Source organism: Ostrea edulis, chromosome 3 (genome assembly GCF_947568905.1).
Source record: "Ostrea edulis chromosome 3, xbOstEdul1.1, whole genome shotgun sequence".
NCBI lineage: Eukaryota > Metazoa > Mollusca > Bivalvia > Ostreida > Ostreidae > Ostrea > Ostrea edulis.
The window spans coordinates 29533185-29554684 of record NC_079166.1 but is presented as its reverse complement, the minus strand read 5'-3'; the positions used below and the strand labels follow the sequence as shown (position 1 = coordinate 29554684).

General features: G+C 36.3%; 1 protein-coding gene across 5 annotated transcripts in view; it reads left to right on the top strand.

Moving 5' to 3' along the window:
• LOC125673095 (uncharacterized) overlaps positions 1 to 21500 on the top strand; it is a 38275-nt gene that overhangs the window by 3048 nt on the left and 13727 nt on the right. For 2 of the 5 annotated variants that reach the window (XM_048909367.2, XM_048909368.2), the window contains exons 3-13: positions 710 to 803; positions 1555 to 1697; positions 5611 to 5728; positions 9309 to 9439; positions 10802 to 10870; positions 11596 to 11637; positions 15458 to 15550; positions 18194 to 18280; positions 18572 to 18658; positions 19151 to 19237; positions 19706 to 19942. In XM_048909367.2, coding sequence (XP_048765324.2) covers positions 710 to 803; positions 1555 to 1697; positions 5611 to 5728; positions 9309 to 9439; positions 10802 to 10870; positions 11596 to 11637; positions 15458 to 15550; positions 18194 to 18280; positions 18572 to 18658; positions 19151 to 19237; positions 19706 to 19942 — 1188 coding nt within the window. Of the gene's footprint in view, positions 1 to 709; positions 804 to 1554; positions 1698 to 5610; positions 5729 to 9308; positions 9440 to 10801; positions 10871 to 11595; positions 11638 to 15457; positions 15551 to 18193; positions 18281 to 18571; positions 18659 to 19150; positions 19238 to 19705; positions 19943 to 21500 lie in introns of those variants that run through there. The other 3 variants (XM_048909370.2, XM_048909376.2, XM_048909381.2) reach the window with 3 other exon arrangements.

Below are 21500 nucleotides of genomic sequence, written 5' to 3'. Positions count from 1 at the left end.
AGAAGTATTACAAACGGTATCTATGCTAATTTTCTGATATACTGCTTTCTCATAATAAATGATAATTGACTAAAAGTTTCTGATATTCTGTTTTATTATAACTTACGATTGATTGATTGAATATTGTTTAACGTCCCTCTCGAGAATATTTCACTCATATGGAGACGCAATAATACAATATATTGAAAAATCTCGGATTTCCAAAGGCAATAACAAAAAGAAAAAGATTTAAATGCTTGGGACTTCGGTATTTTGAAACAAAATATTGAAACAATAGAAATAGAATTGATTGATTGAATATTATTCAACGTCCCTCTTGAGAATTTTTCACTCATATGAGACATCACTATGAAGGGCTACACAATTTAGGCTTATGCTCGGCACGAATGGTCGTTGAGCAGGGAGGGATCTTTATCGTGCCACACCTGCTGTGACACGGGGCCTCGGTTATTGCGGTTTCATCCGAAGGACCGCTCCATTTATTCGCCTCTTACGACAAGCAAGGCTTACTGAGGACCTATTCTAACCCGGATTCCCACGAAACATAGAAATATGCACCTTTTGGAATCGTCATATATTTGATTTAAACGTCGATAGATACTTTTTTCTATCTCTTTCCTTTTCTCTCAAATACTCTATCGGTCATTCAATATAACAGTAGTAGATTACCTGGATAGTCAACCAGACATTAAAATGCCTTTTATTTCAGACACGCCTTGCCTCAACCAGTCCTACTATAAGGATACCACAGATATCACCTCCAACTGTTTGTCTGAAACCCCCACTGATACCAACTACTGCAAGTAAGTGTTTATCAAGGGCTTTTACAGAGTAGGATATGAATTATGATGAAGACTACAGCATATCATCATAACTTGGTGAGGTTGCTTTTAACGCGAAAATGAAGGTTTCAATATCATTTTATGCATATAGGTCTATAGGCTTTATGACAGTCACCCAAGCCTAAGTTGAAAAAAACACCGGCGACTGTGATCTGTCAACAGACGGTGCTTACTCTTCCGAGTCACCTGATTCCACCTCTTGTGTGTCGAAAGGTCCATATTTGCTATTTTTATCAATCTCGTTTAAAATCAGTATTTCGCAAATTCTATGGTCGCTATAACGATATATTTTGCCAGTACAACCTATCATTGGGTCAAATACTGTCTGACGTGTTTCATACCAATTGTTAGGGCGTTCTTGGCACACTGATTTTGACTACGGATAACTCCATTTACCTGATCAGGATATAGGGCTCACGGCGGGTGTGACCGGTCGACAGGGATGCTTTGTCTTCTTAGGCACCTGATCCCACCTTTGTTATATTCAGGGGTCTGTGTTTGCCCAATTCTCTATTTCATATTGCTTACATGAGTTATGGGTTGATCATTGTCCGTTATCTTCACCTTTTGTTTATAGGGTTGATTATTATTTGTCATCTTCACTTGTTCGCTGTGTTGCTGTGAGGGTTTGTATGCGTGTTTTTTTTTTTTTGCGCGTTTATAATAGCTAAGAGCAGAAATTGTCGATGATAATACAGGTGTCTTTTTTCAGTTACATGAGGAGCCTCGTGAAGTGTCTAAAAAATCGTGTTGAGAATTCCTCTGGTGTTCAATGTCCTCAGATTGACTTAAAGTCAATTGCTCTTCGAAATAGGAAGACGATAGAAATGTTGACGAGAAAATCCATCTCTGAATGTAAGTTCTAATTACAGAATAAAGTCTTAGTTATTAACTCAAGGTGTCTGACGGACAATACTGCTGTTTCAGAAAAGGGTTTGGAACACTAAAACCCTATTTAGCCCCATCTTTGTAAGCATCTAAAAACTGTTTAAAAACCTTTATAATGCATGAAATTGGCAATTCTCATATTTCCTTACCTAACGGTGATATCATATACTACATAATTGCACTGAATTATTTTCAAATCGACAAGAAAGTGGAATGTATCGACAATTCAACTGTAGCTAATTTTTCTTGATTTTAAAATTCAATATTGTCCGTTTAGAATGTCATGAGAAATTTTCACTCTTATTAATACGTCACCAGCCATAGATGAAGTAAACAGGCACTTGTTTCTGTAAATGACTTGTGACCTCTGTATACTAATAACAACACAAGGTACATAGCTTCAAATGACACAGAATGGCACCCCCTGAGAATGTCAGCCTGTTGAGCTTCCAGGGAATATGCTATGTAAATGTATTTACTACCGTTGTGTTGTACAATCATTCAACTTAAAAACCATGTATGACATGACTGCATTCGTTGCCTCTTATCGCCGAAAACTGCAACAAAACATAGGTTTTCCGTTTTATACCACGAAGTGCTATGTACTGATACCGCGCAGAATACGTGGGCGATTTTGACTGGCTAGCACGCTCTTCTAAAATTACGTTTGGAATTCCTTAGAGTTATTTATAGAAAGATAGAGCATCAGAGATGAATTAAAAATAACAGGCAAAAGGATAATTTTAATGGTGACCATTAACCACAATTGATCTTATTTTATATAATTTAGTTACTAACATTAGGGGGGAAATGCTACAAAAAATAAAGGGGGCTCCATCCCCCCATATTTTTTCCCACAGACACTATAACTATAATCCCCCCCCCTTCTGATTTTTTTTTGCGGTGACAATTCCTCCAAAATGTGTGGATTCCTTGTCTCTCTCAACCCAATTTCGATTGATGTAGTCGTTTCACGCTTTTCACAAGCTTTAGAGATTGGACTTCTACTGGACTGGTATAATAGAATATACTTATTATAAACAGTATAAGGTAAGTATAAGGCTTACAAAAAAGCATGTTTACGATTACATAAATCGAAATTAGGATGGAATAGACGGGGAATCCAAACATTTCGGAGAAATAATCGCCGTCCCAAAAAATCAGAAAGAGGGGGGGGGGGGTGTCCATACTTCAGATGTCTGTGAATTTTTCCATATCGGCACATATCCGTAATATTAGGGATGCGGGGGAGGGGGTTCGCCGGAGAAGTTGGAAGTTGCACATGGCTTGTTTAAATTTCCTGACAGACAATGATAAAAATATAATAGTCATGATAAGATCTTCAGAACCTTAATTAGTGTGTGCATGGGTGGGGGTGGGGGGTTATAGTGTTCGTCATTGCTGTCTCAATTTTTCCCCCTCAGGTTGGGAGGGGGGTCATTCTTTGCTCCAGGGCTTCAATTCATAACTTTCAAGCTTACATGCATTAATATCTTCTCATTCACTACTACATAGTACTATCAAAAATAGTGGAGGGGCCATTCTCGCAATATATCTTCATTTGCATGCATGAAAATAACGTTAATGTACATTGTCAATTAAAAGGGTTGGCCAGTCGCCTCCGAAAAACATTGATATGTGCCTGTAGCGTTCTTGGTACTTATGGTGGGTTTCATAAAACTTCAATGTAACAATAGGTACTTGCCACATCAATGCATACCACAAAGTCAATAACACATCACTAAAAAACTTTTTTGCATACTTCCAAATAATCTTTTATCTGTATTTTCTCTGACTTTCCATAGATCTGCATGAAACATTAATTGCATATTTCTCATACTAGTTAACAAAGTTGTATTTACAGTAAGTCATAATTTCATTATTATCTTCATCAGAAATGATTCCGACACGAAAATATTTTTAAATCTCCACTTGGGAAGTCTTAGCTTCTATCTTCTGATGACATGTAAAATCCCGAAACGTACGAACAGCTTTGGTTTTTTTGAGTAACTAAAAATAGCGTACAGCGTCTTCAATTCAAATTTTTTATTTTGTTAACAAAGCAATATGTTCAAGATTTTTTGGTAATAAACATCGTATCAATTTATTGTGATAATAAAACAATGAGACTTTATTTTTCAACACAACGAATATACAATTTTCATTCTGTGCGGTATCAGTACATAGCACTTCGTGGTATAAAACGGAAAATCCATGTTTTGTTGCAGTTTTCGGCGATAAGAGGCAACGAATGCAGACATGTCATACATGGTTTTTAAGTTGAATGATTGTATAATACAACGGTAGTAAATACATTTACATAGCATATTCCCTGGAAGCTCAAAAGGTCGACATTCTCATGGGGTGCCATTCTGTGTCATTTGAAGCTATGTACCTTGTGTTGTTATTAGTATACAGAGGTCACAAGTCATTTACAGAAACAAGTGCCTGTGATGAAGTACCACAAATTTAGACCTATGCTTAAAACGCAGTTGAAGATGGAGAAGCTGAAATCATCCCAGTTAGTCATAAAATTGAGCTGTTAGATTGCCGTTAATATTCATTTCAAAATTTGAAAGCAGCATTTTGCAAATTCTATGATCCTTATAAGGATCAATTTACCAATACAACCTGTCATTGGGTCAAATATTGTCTTGTGTATTTTATACCAATTGTTAGGTCATTCTCTACACACTGATTTTAACTACTGCTTACTCCATTTATCTGATCTAGATTTAGGATTCAATGCGGATGTGACCGGCTGACAGAAGATGCTTATAGAATAAATTACATAGAATTGTTCCTCGATGCAACGAATCAATAAACATTTCCTCGTAAATTTCTTTTAGAAATTTCTTTTATGTCCAATCAAGAATTTTTCACTTATATCGAAATGTCCTCCATGTGGGTGAAGAGTCATACATTTAGATCTATGCAAGGAGTTCAAGACTGTTGCAGTTGATATTCTACTATTGTTCCAATGCCTTTCACAACGAGGGACCTTGTTTACTGCATAACAGGAAAACTCGAGACTCGCTTCTAAGGAAGCTACAGTCACTGCCTATTTTTACGTTTTGGAACAGAAATGATCAAGGTGCATCCCCCGGTGGCGAGGCGCCCTACCACTGGTCAATTGCAGTGTGAACATTTTTTGGCTATCATTAGTATAAATTCGAACGCATACATTAGGTTGGAATTTGTCTACCTGATCCCACCTCTGGTATATCCATGGTCCGTGTTTGTCCAACTCTCTATTTTGTATTGCTTATAAAATTTATGAGATTGATCACCTTACAATAAAAATCATTGATTGAGACCTCGTTTGGAAGTATTATCAATGTACTGTGAAGTAAGGGATGAAATAGCGGGTAACATCTGTAGACGCAGTCAAATCAATTTTGATAATACGATCAGATGTGAAAAACATGTTTCCTGCATCATTCGTATTATGTATGAAATACAATATTTGAATTTACAATGTCTACATAATAAACAAATGAAAATAACGAATTGTGGTTAATCTCATTAATGCTATAAAGATTACAAAATTAATAGTTTGGCAAACACGGAGCCCTGTGCATTCCAGTGGTGGAATAAACAGCCTATGAGGAGTAAGTATCCTCTGTTGACCGGTCACATGTGATTTGATCTTTATCGAGGTCACGTGTTGTGCCAGGCGTTGAAACAATAAAGATTGTGCACTGCTGCTGTCCTGAACACCTTATGTATGCCTACATTTCAACAACTGCACATTAACACACGATAGCAAACATCAATACAACAGAACGTGTCATTGACTGATATAAATTGGAATTTTTAAACAGTCATTGTCTTCTTCACACATTGATAACATTACAAACGTGATCGATTTTATTTGTAGGTATCATATCCCCATGTACTGACCCTAGACTGACCACCGATATCACTCTACTAAGATATGCATACCTGTGCAATCATGAAACCCCAGTGGAAAAATCAACTCCTGATACACTGTGCCGGTATGGTTGTAGATGTATTCTCTTTTTGCTTGTTTAGCTTGAATTTGATTTAACGTGTCTCCCAATAATAAATACTTTAACAATAGCTAGTTTGCAATACAATGTATATTTATTTTAGCGGATTCGAAAATAATACACCGTCAAATGTAAAACGTTCACAAGATTTTAGATATATAATTGATAAATGAATGGTGTGTGCAGGTGTATATCTACAGTTCCAATGTCTTTGATATATATACAAATTGTAATGGTAGACATTTCCACATGCAGGTCATGCAGTTGTGAATAATGCGTGTATAAATCTTGATAAATATTATATGTTAACAGCTAGGAACTCCGACAGAAATGAAAGTAGAGTGTATATATATATATATATATATATATATATATATATATATATATATATACAGTCAAACCTGTATTAAGAGACCGTCCAACGGAGAATGGAAAAAAGGTCACATATGACAGGTGGTCTCTTAATACAGGTTGCCTATTTTCCGCAGTTAATGGATAAAATATCGTAAATAATTTGTACAATGGAGAAAATTACTACATGGATTTGGAATTTATCATTAAGAATATCAAGTACGGTTTTAATAGTTGTAAAATAAAATTAATTATACACTAGTTAAAAATCTAGAATATGATGTGTTGTATCATAATTTTTTATTCATCAAAAATTACATTTAATCTATTTAAAAATGATAACTTTGCATGCATTTCATATTACACATCTACATGGGATTTAAAAATTATTTATGAACTGCATGTAATTTTTTTTTTAAAACTTATAAACACTTTGTTGTAAAGGGTATTTATGTATAGCCTACTTGTACAGTGTAACTAAAAAATGCAATGCTTGTGGTAAGAAAGCAAATGGTGAAGTGTTGCGTCTCCTTTTGTACAATACATGCTGGAAAAATGTTATTCAATTTGAGAAACATTAAATAAATCACAATATCCATTGTACATACACAACAAATCTTTTAAGCTTAGAATTAATGCAGGCAATTTTCTTGAACTCGGACGTGTCAAATACTCGGGACATGTCGAAGTGAGCCGCTAGTTCCGGTCATTATTCTGGAAATCTCTAGTATCGCATGCAGGAAAAACTGCGAATACTCCGTTTAAAATTTCAGTCCTAAGCACAATATTTACCTGATTTATATCACAATGGGGCAAATGTTTACTCTGTTGAACATAATGGTATAACAAGTGGTAGATTTTCATTTCCGATCTAGCCTTCCCGGCTCTTCTTAAAGTTTGTCGAAATTCACACCTTCAAATACACCGGTCTTGATTCCCTGATCCTTGATTTTGTTAAATAAACATCAACTCGGGTTTTATTAATTAACCACACACGACACTGCATGTTGACAGCTTAGGTATAATAATTTATTCAGAGGGCCGACTAAACAAGATCATCGCCAAACTGTGCGTATCAAAACGAAAGTGTTAGGGGCGATAATTCCCAGAATAGTCGGCTCAACTGAAATCGAAAGTAGTAATCACGTTGTAATCGAAAAAGGTACAGCCGTTAAATAGAGGTAAAATTTTGTGAAAATACACGAAAAGGTTGTAAAAATCATGGTCGTTGGTCGAGTCAGACAGGTGGTCGTTTAATACAGGTACAATATATAGAGTAACGTCTTGGGGGGAACTTTTTCTGGTCACATACGACAGTGAGTCGCTTAATACAGTGGGTCGCTATGGCAGTTTTGACTGTATATATATATAAATATATATATATATATATATATATATATATATATATATATATATATATATATATACATACACACACACACAAAGAAAATTTCAGAAATGATAATACCTTATGCATTTGCATAAAAAAATTAGTTTGTTATATATATTAACCATTTTTGTCCAACATCTTTTCCCGATTCACATTTTCAAATTGGTACTATCGAAATCATTTCTTTGCCTTTTGATTGATTGATAGATTGATTGATGTTTTCCGCCGCACTCCACAATTTTCAGTCATCTGGTGGCGCTCAGTTTTTATTGGTGGAAGAGAGAACCCAAATACAATGTACCTGAGAAGAGACCACAGACCTTCCCAAAGTAAACTGCGAAACTTTCCCGGCGCGAGCAGGATTCGAACCCGCGCCGACAGAGATGAGAGGCCGTGTGAATTTGAGCATGATGCTCGAACCACTCGGCCACGGAGGCCCTCTTTTTTTCTTGCCTTTTGAAAAATGATTTAATCATTAATTCCAAAAGCAACACTCATTTCCAAAATACGTCTCTGGAAATAATTTCCTGTTCAATTGTCATGAAATGTCTCAAAAATGCGAACTCATTGTATATCATACATCTGACATAAATGTACACATTCTGCTGCAATAATATCTTAATACAATAATATAATGTTATGAATTTATAATGCTATATGCATGAATATTGTCAAGTACACAATTTAGTAAATTATATGCAAAGACTGTCATTATATGACTTTCCTATACCTTTAAATCTTGGCCTACTTTTTATATAAGAATTATGTAGCCAGAGTATTGTAACATTTATTTGCATACTGTTCTGTCCTCTTTTCTTCTTTCTTTATTTGTGAGGGCTTGTTGCATACATATTGTTTTACCTATCAAATACCCCATATTCACTGGTTAGGTTGGAATATAGGGGTTTGTAAAATCCTAACCCTATAAATGCCAATAAACAACATCTAATCACAAGAAAAATAAAATCTTAGATATAAAACTTAATTTTCATTGCAATGATGTCTATTTATATATAGTAAAAAACGACAACAAAAATGTTTATGTTTGAATTAAAGTTAAGTTACTGAGGATTGAAGATGTCTCTACAATCTTATCTTCTTTTAAATTCTATTGCACACCTACCAGCTAAACACAATCAATCTACTCTGAGTTGTAGAGGGGGATTTACTTATATAATTTGTCCATCTTTAACCTTATCTGAGCTGCTTGGCCCCAAATGAAAATTTCATAACCTACCTCTGTAAGATATACCTAATCATGTACTAAAATATTTGTTGTTCTACCTCTTAAAATGGTCACTCCTGAAAATTAATCTGATTGACAGCAATCACTTTCATTGAAATATATCCTTAGAAGTATATGTCATATAAGGTTCATCACTGTAGACTGTATAGGTGCCAAGAATTCAACCGACTTGTCATTATCTAACTTCGTCACTCTTCAGTAAAATATAGCTCATTTGGAAGTTGTACATCCATTTATGCATAAATATTGTATTTTTGTCCTAGAAAATAACTTAATAAGTTACTTTGGAATACTCCTTTCTTCAAGAATTTTGGATTTGTCACTCATCCGAAAAATATTCGGTCAAATCCAGCCGTGTAGTTCTTGTATGCTTACACTTGAATTTGCGGTATTCCTTTGTGCTTCAAAGTGTATTCAATCACATACCACACCACTTCACCACTAATGGATTAAATGTTTAGAGAGTTCTTGTTTTTGTAACTACATCTAGTGTTCTAGACAAACGTTCTACAATCTTTATTCTAATGTTTCTAATGTTGCTGATGTCTCAATAATATTTTCATTGTGTTTACTTTCAGAAACGTACAGCGAGTAAGCAATTGCATAATATCGCTGGTAAACGATAAATCAAACTCAACATGTCTAGTCGAAGATAAGATTTATCTTTTGCGAAAGGTTGCGCGTCATGTTCCTCTCAATATCAGTCCTTGTAAGTTTATAATATTATTGAATTATCATTATAATTATTTTGTAATGACAATCATATATATATATATATATATATATATATATATATATATATATATATATATATATATATACCCTGACGCATACTACTGCACCAATGAAATGGTTGATGAACTCCGAGCGGTTTGGATATAACGGTTTTGTTTAGGAAAAGAACGTGGAACGGTTTGAACGGAACGTTTCTCATCGAGAACGGAATCATACTTATCAAGAACGGAACGCTTTTTTCAAACCAGTCTTTAATTTCAACGTACACATTGATATTACGGGGTAAAGTCTCCGCAGAAACCCCTTATAATCCTCACCTAGCGTGCCAGGGGATTGGATATAAAAATCTGACATACACATGTATATACATACACATATATGCACATTGTGATGTATTGTAATCAATAGAAAACAACATCACACTTTAAAAAGGTTAAATTCGAATTGCGGCATTTCAGGATAGGTCCGATTTTGCTGTTATGCAATATAACTTTCTCACCTTCTACTCAAAAATGGGATTTTTATTACTTAATACACAGGTAATTCTAAAGAGAAATTGAATGCACATGTATCGCATGAAACGTGAAGATAACAAGCAGTGACCAATCTCATAGCTCCTATAAGCAATTCAAAATAGATAGTTGGGCAAACAATGACCCCTGAACACCATAGGTGAGATAAGGTGCCAAGGAGGAGTAAGCAATCCCTGTCGACCGGTCACCTCCGCCGTAGGCCCTATATGTTGATCAGGTATACGGAGTTATCCGTAGTCAAAATCAGTATGTCAAGAACGGCCTAACAATCGGTATGAAACATGTCAGACAGCATTTGACCCAATGATAGGTTATATTGGCAAACTAGATCTTGATAATAACCATATAATTTTCGAAATGCTGACTTTAAACGAGACTGTACAAACCCCTGCACCAACAACTTGATTTAAAAACTTGCCACACGCAGAATAAGCTCTTGTGTATGGAATCAGTTGAGAGATATGAACAACATTTGCAGGTGATAATAGAATATTGTTACATAAATTTCTGAAGTTGTAACCTTTATTCAAGGGTTCATACATCTGTGCATTACAGTATATATAGACCGTTAAACCGTTAACGGAACGCTTTGGCCTGGGAACAGAACGTCGACAACGCTGACGGTTTGAACGGAACGGTAACGGAACAAATCAAATGGTATAGTAGTACGCTTCAGGGATATATATATATATATTAGCAGGTAAACATAGGTACAGCTAACAACTGTCATTAAATCATTTATATAATTTATTTTCAGGATCATGTAAACTTCTTATAAGATTTGATATTATATATTTTACTAGGTATATCGAGCTTCTTTTCCGAACCTTCTCAGCCTCAAGAAAATAACACAGTTCTTGCAGTGAATTCAGGTATTACACTCTCTGTTTTGGGGTATTTTGTAAATGATCCATAGCTACATATATACCTAGTAGGTAAATACCTGTCTCCAACTAATTAAAAGCATTATAACAATCAATATTTGAATGACAATATATGACATTACAAATATGTCTTGTAAAGCACACAAAAAAGCGTATTTTTTTCGGAATTTCATCGATTGTGTACAGTGGAGCATTTTTACTCCATTGAATGCATACTCTCACGGTGTCGTCAGAATGTCGGTACTAGTTAGTGTACAGACTTCGGGTTAATAAAACTCAGACAAGCTCACGTTTGATGTTAGTGTCAATTTTACAGATGGAAAATATATCGAAAAGTGAGATCCCACCCCTGGTCACAGTTTAAGATTTTTTAGGCATTTGAAGCGAGTGGTTAGTTTTTTTTATCTGTGTCCGAGTTAGACCCCTTTCTATATTTATGGTATCACAGAGTTCGGGCCCAAAACGGGCTTAGCCCCTGTGCCCCTGGTATATCCAGGGATGGGTGTTTGCCCAACTCTCTGTTTTGTATTCCTTGTAGGAGTTATGAAACTGTTGTTTATATTTCGTTTTCATGAAAAGTGAGATCGTCTACATATTATGGCCCCAGAGCAAGTTCCTTGTAGATAATGGGGTCAAAGTTATTTACAATTGTAACGGTTTGACGGGACAGGTTTAGTAGTAAATACATCACATCTATTCTTTATTGATTATAGATCAAGATACTACACCGTCCTCAGACAAAGCTGTTGCCATCCGTAAGTTATGTTTTTATTTTTGGGATCTGAAAGTACGAGTAGTAATATTGATAATGATAAAAAGTAGAAATGACAATAGTGCGGTCGTGGTAGTAGTAGTAGTAGTAGTAGAAGTAGTGGTGGTGGTGGTAGTAGTAGTAGTGCTGGTAGTAGTAGTAGTAGTAGTAGTGGTGGTGGTGGTGGTGGTGGTGGTGGTGGTAGTAGTAGTAGTAGTAGTAGTAGTGGTGGTGGTGATAGTAGTAGTAGTTGTAGTAGTAGTAGTAGTAGTAGTGGTGGTGGTGGTGGTGGAGGTGGTAGTAGTAGTTGTAGTAGTAGTAGTAGTAGTAGTAGTGGTGGTGGTGGTGGTGGTGATAGTAGTAGTAGTAGTAGTATTAGCGGTGGTGGTGGTGGTAGTAGTAGTAGCTGTTGTAGTAGTATTAGTAGTAGTGGTGGTGGTGGTTGTAGTAGTAGTAGTTGTAGTAGTAGTAGTAGTAGTAGTAGTAGTAGTAGTAGTGGTGGTGGTGATAGTAGTAGTAGTTGTAGTAGTAGTAGTAGTGCTGGTAGTATTAGTAGTTGTTGTAGTAGTAGTAGTGCTGGTAGTAGTAGTAGTAGTAGTAGTTGTTGTTGTTGTGGTTGTAGTAGTACTACTAGTAGTGGTGGTGGTGGTAGTAGCAGTAGTAGTAGTAGTAGTAGTAGTGCTGGTAGTAGTAGTAGTTGTAGTAGTAGTGCTGGTAGTAGTAGTAGTTGTAGTTGTAGTAGTAGTAGTAGTGCTGGTAATAGTAGTAGTAGTAGTTGTTGTTGTTGTACTACTACTAGTGGTGGTGGTGGTAGTAGTAGTAGTTGTTGTTTTAATAGTAGTAGTAGTAGTGCTGGTAGTAGTAGTAGTTGTTGTAGTAGTAGTAGTGCTGGTAGTAGTAGTTGTTGTTGTAGTAGTAGTAGTACTGGTGGTAGTAGTAGTAGTAGTAGTAGTAGTAGTAGTAGTAGTAGATTGATTGAATGAATGTTGTTTAACGTTCCTCTCGAGAATATTTCACTCATATGGAGACGTTACCACTGCTGGTGAATGGCTGCAAAATGTATACCTATGCTCGGCGCTTATGACCTTTGAGCAGCGAGCGATCTTTATCGTGCCACACCTGCTGGGGCACGGGAACTCGGTTTTTGCGGTCTTATCCGAAGGACCGACCCATTTAGTCGCCCTCTACGACAAACAAGGGGTACTGAAGACCTACTCTAACCCGAATCCCCATGGGATAGCAGTAGTAGAAGTAGAGTAATAGTAATAGTAGCAGTGGTAGTAGTAGAGGTACTAAAAGTAAGGCAGTAGATGTGTGGTGTTAGTGGTAGTAATAATGGTGATAGTGTTTCATGGTGGTAATGATAGTAATGGCGGTAGTGATAATGATAGTGATGATAATGTTTCGTGGTGGTGGTGGTGGTAGAGCAGTTATAGAAGTGATAGAGGTAGTGGTAGAAATTATGGTAATGGTAGTAGAAGTGATGGTAAAAGTAGAGATGAAGAAAGGCCGATCAAAGTGTTTTATTGATTGATTTTTATTTTGGTAAAGATTATCTTACTATTTTTAGCTGACGTTTCCGCAAAAAAAAGAGTTGATCATTAAGTGACAAAAGAGTCTGAGATTTTCTAGAACAGGCGGACCTATTCTGCGAATGTGTTTCTTTGTTTCATTTTGTCTTGAAGACTGATGAACTGTCTTGGACAGGTAATATTGTAATGGCCAACGGAAGAAATCCTCAGATAAATTTGGGATTCGTTGTTTTTTATCTGGTTTATTTGAACTATTACAAGAACATATTTCCATTAGATAATTAATGATATCAATAGTTTTATTTTATCACGTTTTCTTTGCATTTTATGAGTTTCCATAGAAACAGTTATAAACACGGTATGCATTCTGTTCTTCCACATGCTATATACCCTTAGAAACAGATTCATCTATCTAGAGTTCTATTATATATGTGAAATACAACTGATTATAATGAATGAAATTTCCATATTTCTAGCTCATATTCTAGTTAATATTTTATATGGTGTTTATATATCTCAACTGATTCGATATGCAAGAGCTTGTTCTGGGTATAGTCAGTTTTTAAATCGAGGTAAGCTACTGACAAACAAGTTGATGGTACAGGGATTTCAACAGTCTCGATTGAAGTCAGCATTTCGCAAATTCTATGGTCGTTATAACGATCTAGTTCGTCAATACAACCTCGCATTGGGTCAAATGCTGTCTGACGTGTTTCATACCGATTGTTAAGCCGTTCGTGGCACACTGATTTTGACTGCGGATAACTCCGTTTACCTGATCAGGATATGGGGCTCACGGCGGGTGTGACCGGTCAACAGGGGATGCTTACTCCTCCTAGGCACCTGATCCCACCTCTGGTGTGTCCAGGGGTCCGTGTTTGCCCAACTATCTATTTTGTATTGCTTGTAGGAGGTATGAGATTGATCACTGTTCGTTATCTTCACCTTGCATATACCAAAATAAATAAACTACTTCAGTAAAGGTATTCAATGTAAATAACTTGCCTAGTAAATGGATATTTGGTTGTTTGACATACTTGTGTGCGGTGTCATGTTTACTTCTAAGCATCTTCTGGAGGTCAGTTGCCTTCAAAATATATTATTTTACTTTGCAAATCTATTACTGTAAAACATAAGGATGCAACAAATGCTGCGAAACCTGACATGATTAAAGTCGTAAAGAAGAACTAAACACAAATGGTAGCCGGGGTCATCATAAACTATTCATTTATGTTGGGCTTTACATGTATATGCAAGGTGAAGATAACGAACAGTGATCAATCTCATAACTCCTACAAGCAATACAAAATAGATAGTTGGGCAAACACGGACCCCTGGACACACCAGAGGTGGGATCAGGTGCCTAGGAGGAGTAAGCATCCCCTGTTGACCGGTAGGTCCATCATGTTATGTCCAAACCCAAGCAAACATCACGCATTCTACAACTAGGGCAGAGAAAGATTCATTTCAAAAAATGTTTAGATAATATTCTAAAATAGAAACTGTCCCTCTGACCTCCATATTCCAGACATATAACAATTCATTAATGTTTTTCATTAAGAAAATGGTTCCATACAAAATAAGAAAATACTTACCAGTGTCAATGTTACATTTTAAACATCTTCTGGAGGTCAGTTGACTTTAGAAAATTAATTTTAATTTATTCTGCAAATATGTTACTGCAAATCCCAAGGATACAACGAAAATATTGTGAAATTTGACCAAATTATATTCCCAAAGGCAGAGCAAAAAACAAAACAATCGTGGCTGACGTATTCATCGATCAATCAGCGGAAATGCAAGACGAATCAATTAGATGTACTAAATGCATATAGATCGAGTAGGTTCATCATGTTACGTCCTAAACCTCAACCAAATATCATATACTCTACGACTAAGGCAGATAAATGTTCTAAGAATACGAGGACCTATCTCAGCGAATTTCAGAGCCACATATTGATTCATCAGTGTATTAGATTGATCACACTCTGATGATGAACTTGTAATATATCAGGATCACACAAAGACTACTGAATTAACGTTTTGTTGGTTCTCAAATGTGGTCAAACAAATTTACATGCATTCACATGCATTCAGATCTCGTGCGAATCAATACTTTATTTATGTCATTTAAACAATTCTCTTTAGATTACTCTTCAAAACATCCACATAAGTGAATTTGGGGTCAGCACATATGTTGATTTATTTATCGAATTAAGTAACTAATGGTACAATTGTTGATTTAAATGAATGACAATTCGCTATTTCTTCAAACTAATCTTTCCTCTTTAGTTACAGCAGAAGTAGTGACGATTCCATCCGCGTTTCCAGTACCAACAAGCAGGACTACGACAAGCACAACTAACATCAATACAGACACTTCAGGTAACGCTGGAACTTAAGTCAAGCAGGACTACGACAAGCACAACTAACATCAATACAGACACTTCAGGTAACGCTGGAACTTAAGTCAAGCAGGACTACGACAAGCACAACTAACATCAATACAGACACTTCAGGTAACACTGGAGCATAAACCAACAAGTAACAAAGGAACAGACACTTAGGTATCAAATTAGAATAATTCATTAACGGAGATATTTCATGGAACAAAAGAACATAACCAATCAACATGGATACATTAGGCTCCTATGTTTAAAAACAAATTATTAATTTCTTATTCATTCACTACTTAAAGACTCAATTTTAAGTTAACACCTCCAAATTATACTTGTATAGTGATCTATGGTAAGCCGTTTGACAATCAAACATTTAACAATATATCTCAGGTGGATTGAGATCTACAGAGATGTGGTCTGCAGCTACCCAAGAAAGGTGTTTTGATAACAATATCAGCCAATAGTTACCGGCATTCCTTTGATCTTGAGGAAGCCCAGTATACCATAGTTTTTATAGCATTGACCTGTCCACAACTGTTATTTTCTCGAAATTCAAATTTTGAAAAAAAAGTCCCCAGAACAATGCCATTTTAACATCATTTTATTTTCTTTCGTCTATAAATGTTTATTATGAATTTCACACATCAAACCACATGGGCTTGTGTAAAAACACCCTTCTAGGAAAAACGTGCATTTTCCTGCATTTTTTGTTTTTGTTTTGTTCTAAGCCATGCCCTTGTTTTCAAGCAATGCTCTGCACAGTAAATTCTAAAACATATATCACATTGAAACAATTTATGTTTAGTTAAAACAGTTGTCCATTGAGTTAATGGATAAAAGTAAGAGAGCTGGAAAGAGGTAGACTATGTGACAGCCATTTTACATACACTATGACTACCGAAACTTTGCAGACAACCCTTAGGGCACTTCCTGTGTATATCAAAACTATAAACAACAGTTTGATCCAGGTAAATCCTAGGTAAGTAACAATGATCATAGATAAACCCTGCCCTCATCCAGTGATCCGTGAAGAAACCGTAATGTATTTCTTTTTGGGTCATCAAGGCGTGTGATCTGCCTCCAACGCCTACGAATCCGTTCATTTTGTTTATCGCTTCAGTCTACGTTTAAAATGACTAGAAACTGTCCTTAATTACCGATGTTGGCTCATTTATTATATGTTGATATCTGGATATCGTACCAATTGAACGATTTATACATACATGGTACGATTTTATCTTGATATTTGATCACGTGATACACAGCTTATGTAGAGGCTGTCGGTCAGGTGAAAAATGTATGGAAGATCAATATGCACTTAATAATATATACATATCGTTTTTGTATAAAAGGGTTGTGTTTACAGAATTTGTTAAAAATTGATCTGTTTATTAATGTTTTTTTCCTGACATATTTCTATGGCCCTACTTAACACAACTTCGTAGCTGACCTGTTTTTATATTATCATGAAGCAGGTTATATTCAGTAACTTATCCGTCAGCAGACAAAAATCTCTTGATGTGGCCTTCAATGCGACATTTAGATATATCGATGAAGTTTTGTCTATTATCAATAATAATTTTCATTCATTTATCGATTTGATCTATCCATGTGAACTCGAAATAAAAGACGCCACAAAGTTGTCCAATTCTGCTTCATACTTAGATATTGTATTGAAAATTTGTATTAACGTCAACATAACGACTCAATTATATGATAAAAAGGGGTTGATTTAAGGTTTTTCATCACCAACTTCCGATATTTGTATAGCAATTTCCAATATCACCTGTATTTTGTGTTTATATCTTTCAACTGATTCCATACGTGATTTAGAAACTGATCATACTCAGAACAAGCTCTTGAGTGTCGAATCAGATGAGACTATATGTCCCTTTAAACTCTCAAATTTGATATAAGGATATTATTGTTTTTATTGCATAAATTATCAATTTTTTATTGATGAATTTCTTATTTATTAGATTTGATCATTTTTCCTTACCTTTACCTTTCATCATGATTTTTTCGGTCCTTCGGATGAGACCGCAAAAATCGAGGCCCCGTGTCACGGCAGGTGTGGCACGAAAAAGTTCCCTCCCTGCTAAGAGGACGTAAGCGCCGAGAATGGGCTTAAATTTTACAGCCCTTTACCGGCAATGGTGACATTTCCACATGAGTGACAAATATTCGAGAGTCCGGGATGGTAAACAATATACAATCAATCTATCGCATACCAATTGCAAAAAGGTCATTATTTATTCCATCACTTGCATTACACTTCAGTTTTAATATGTATTATTAGGAGACATGGTTATGTATGTATCATATGTAATGATTGATTTGTGTTGCTTATGTTGTGTTGACACCAACAAATAAAGTTTAATTGAACAAATCTTGAGTAAATTTTAAGTGCAAAAAGGTCATGTTGAAAACACAGTAAGTCAATAACAAACATCGCGATCCCAGTTTTTATTTTTCCTTTCATAATTCTCCTTCAATGTAGAAATGAAAAATACACTTCATCAAAAATTCACATTACTCTAAATCTAACAAGTAAAAGTTGTATACCTGTTGATTTAAATGAATGAAAACTCGCCATTTCTTCAAACTTATCGGTTCTCTTTAATTGCAGAGGAGGGAGTAACGTTTCCACCAGAGTTTCCAGTAACATTAAGCAGGACCACGATAACAACAACTAGCATCAATACAGACACTTCAGGTAACGCTGGAGCATAAACCAACAAGTAACAAAGAAACAGACACTTAGGTAGAAAATCAGAGTCATCCATCAACTCAGATCTATCATGTAATAAATAAGCATAAACCATCAACATGGATTCTTTAGGCAGCTATTTTTGAAAACTATCAATTCCACAGAATTACATATTTTGATTGTTAATATAGAATTGAGCAACATATTGCATACCTGTTGATTTAAATGAAAGAAAGTTCGCCATTTCCTTGGGCTTATCGTTTCTCACTCGTTGCCTTCTCTTTTCTCATATCGTAGGAGAGGGAGTGGCGATTCTATCAGAATTTCCTGCAACAACAAACAGGACTACGACAAGCACAACTAACATCAATACAGACACTTCAGGTAACGCTGGAACTTAAGTCAAGCAGGACTACGACAAACACAACTAACATCAATACAGACACTTCAGGTAACGCTGGAACTTAAGTCTAGCAGGACTACGGCAAGCACAACTAACATCAATACAGACACTTCAGGTAACGCTGGAACTTAAGTCAAGCAGGACTACGATAACCTCAACTAACATCAAAACAGACACTTCAGGTAACGCTGGATCTTAAGTCAAAGCATTGCAAAGGAACAGGCACTTAAGTAGAAAATCAGAGTCACCCATCAACTCAGATTTATCATGTAACAAATAAACATAACCCATCAACATGGATTCTTTAGGCAGCTATTTTTGAAAACTATTAATTCCACAGAATTACATATTTTGATCCTTTATATAGAATTGAGCAACATATTGGAAACCTGTTGGTTGAAATAAAAGAAAGTTCGCCATTTCCTTGGGCTTATCGTTTCTCACTCGTTTCCTTTTCTTTTCTCATATCGTAGGAGAGGGAGTGGCGATTCTATCAGAGTTTCCTGCAACAACAAGCAGGACTACGATAACTACAACTAACATCAATACAGACACTTCAGGTAACGCTGGAACTTAAGTCAAGCAAGACCACGATAACCTCAACTAACATCATTACAGACACTTCAGGTAACACTGGAACTTAAGTCAAGCAAGACTACGACAAACACAACTAACATCAATACAGACACTTCAGGTAACGCAGGAACTTAAGTCAAGCAAGACTACGATAACCTCAACTAACATCAATACAGACACTTCAGGTAACGCTGGAATTTATGTTAATGCATAGCAAAGGAATATGCACTTAGGTAGCAAATCAGCCTCACCCATCAATTCAGATCTGCATGTATCACATAACAAAAGAGCATGATTCATCAACATGGATTCTTCAGAAAGCTTTGATTTGAAAACCATTTATTTCTTACTTCTTTGCCGGTGAAGGCTTCCGATCAGCTGCACTCCTCTTCACAAGATGAGAGATGATCGTAACCTTTACCTAACGAAGATAATTTTTCTTACATCATAAGGAAAGTCCAGGATGACCGATTGTCGACTGCCAGGAGTGTTATACAGAGGATACAGAAACATAACAGAATCCGGACGATCATGCCAAAAGTGGCAGACACAGACTCCACATGCGCATAACTATGATCTTTTAAGACTTGCACAAGATAACTACTGCAGAAACTTTGATAGAGAGGAGCCATGGTGTTTTACCAATGATCCAAATGTTCGTTGGGAACTGTGTGGCGTGGACGTTTGTGGTCAGTTCACAAAAGATGGTGATATTCTCAGTTAATTCACACAAAGACGATTGATCATTTCTCTAAGGTCTTAATATTCAGTTGAAATAACGTATCAAAACATGTTATTCTTCTTACAACGTATTCATATATCTCGATATATTATATATACTAGCGGAAAAAAGAAACTGTGCATCATAAAATTTAGTATAATTTTTCTATATTTATTGTTTATATTTATAAAATCTAAACAATCGATAAAGGTGATGTTCTTTAACAATATCGGATAGTACCCGACTCAGATGCACGGACTTGTTTATGGTTAGTGAACACATGTTGTTTATTGAAGTGTTCGCACGCACGAGTTTTACTGGCCAATACTGTTTGGAGTAAGAAGTGTAAAATATTTGTTTGGACACTATTCGTTAAGGAAAGCACTTAATTTTGAAAGAATTTACCTTTCTGTCATGGCACGACTCAGCGATGACCAACGAAATCGTGCTGTGCTGTTGGGATGCTTCAAGCTGGAATGGTACAAAATATCGTAGAAAAACACTTTGGGGTTCATCGGAACACCATCCAGTCATTATGGAGACGTTTCCAACAATCTGGTAACATTCGGGATCGACCACGTTCTGGGCGTCCTCGTGTGATGTCGCGTCGACAGGACAACCACATTAGACTTGCGCACCTGAGAATTCGTTTCCAGACAGCAAATTCAACTGCTCGTAGCATTCCTGGACTTCGACCAATCAGTCTAAGAACTGTGTGTAATCGTCTGTGCAAGCACAACATCAGACCATGACGTCCAGCGGTGCACCCAATACTGCTTCAACGTCATCGTATTGCTAGACTAGCATGGTGCAGACGACATCTGTGATTCAGAATACAGGACTGGGCAAATATTCCGTTCAATGATGAATCCAGATTTCATTTGGATAGCAGTGACGGCCGTTGTAGAGTGTATCTTCTCGTTGGGGAGCGGTAACAAGACTCTTGTGTTATGCAACGTCGACAATTCGGTGGCGGTAGCGTTATTGTGTGGGATGAAATAACAGCACGTGGAAGGACTCCTCTACAAATTTTCAATGAAAATCTCATTGGCGTACGTTATCGAGACGAATTTATTCAGCGCCATGTGATTTCCTTCATACAGAGACAGCAAAATCACTTCACTCTGCAGCAAGACAACGCAAGGCCACATGTTGCACGTGTAGTCAGAGACTTTTTTGTTCAACATAATGTCGATGTCGTGCCTTGACCAGTTGTTTCCCCCGGTTTATCGCCGATCGAGCACGTCTGGGATGAAATGGAACGACGTCAACGCCAGTGACATTGGTTGATTTAAGTCAGGCTTTAACCAACATCTGGAACAACATCCCTCAAGCATTTCTGAACACTTTAGTGGCATGAATGAGGCGCCGTTGGCAAGCATCCGTGGATGCAAATGGTGGTCATATGCGTTATTAACTGTTAATTCAAGTTCGCATTCCAGTGTCGTTCGAGTGTGTTGAAATTGACGTTATTCGACGTTAACATTAATGGATTGTGAAATGTTGTAACGAATACATTTGTTAAC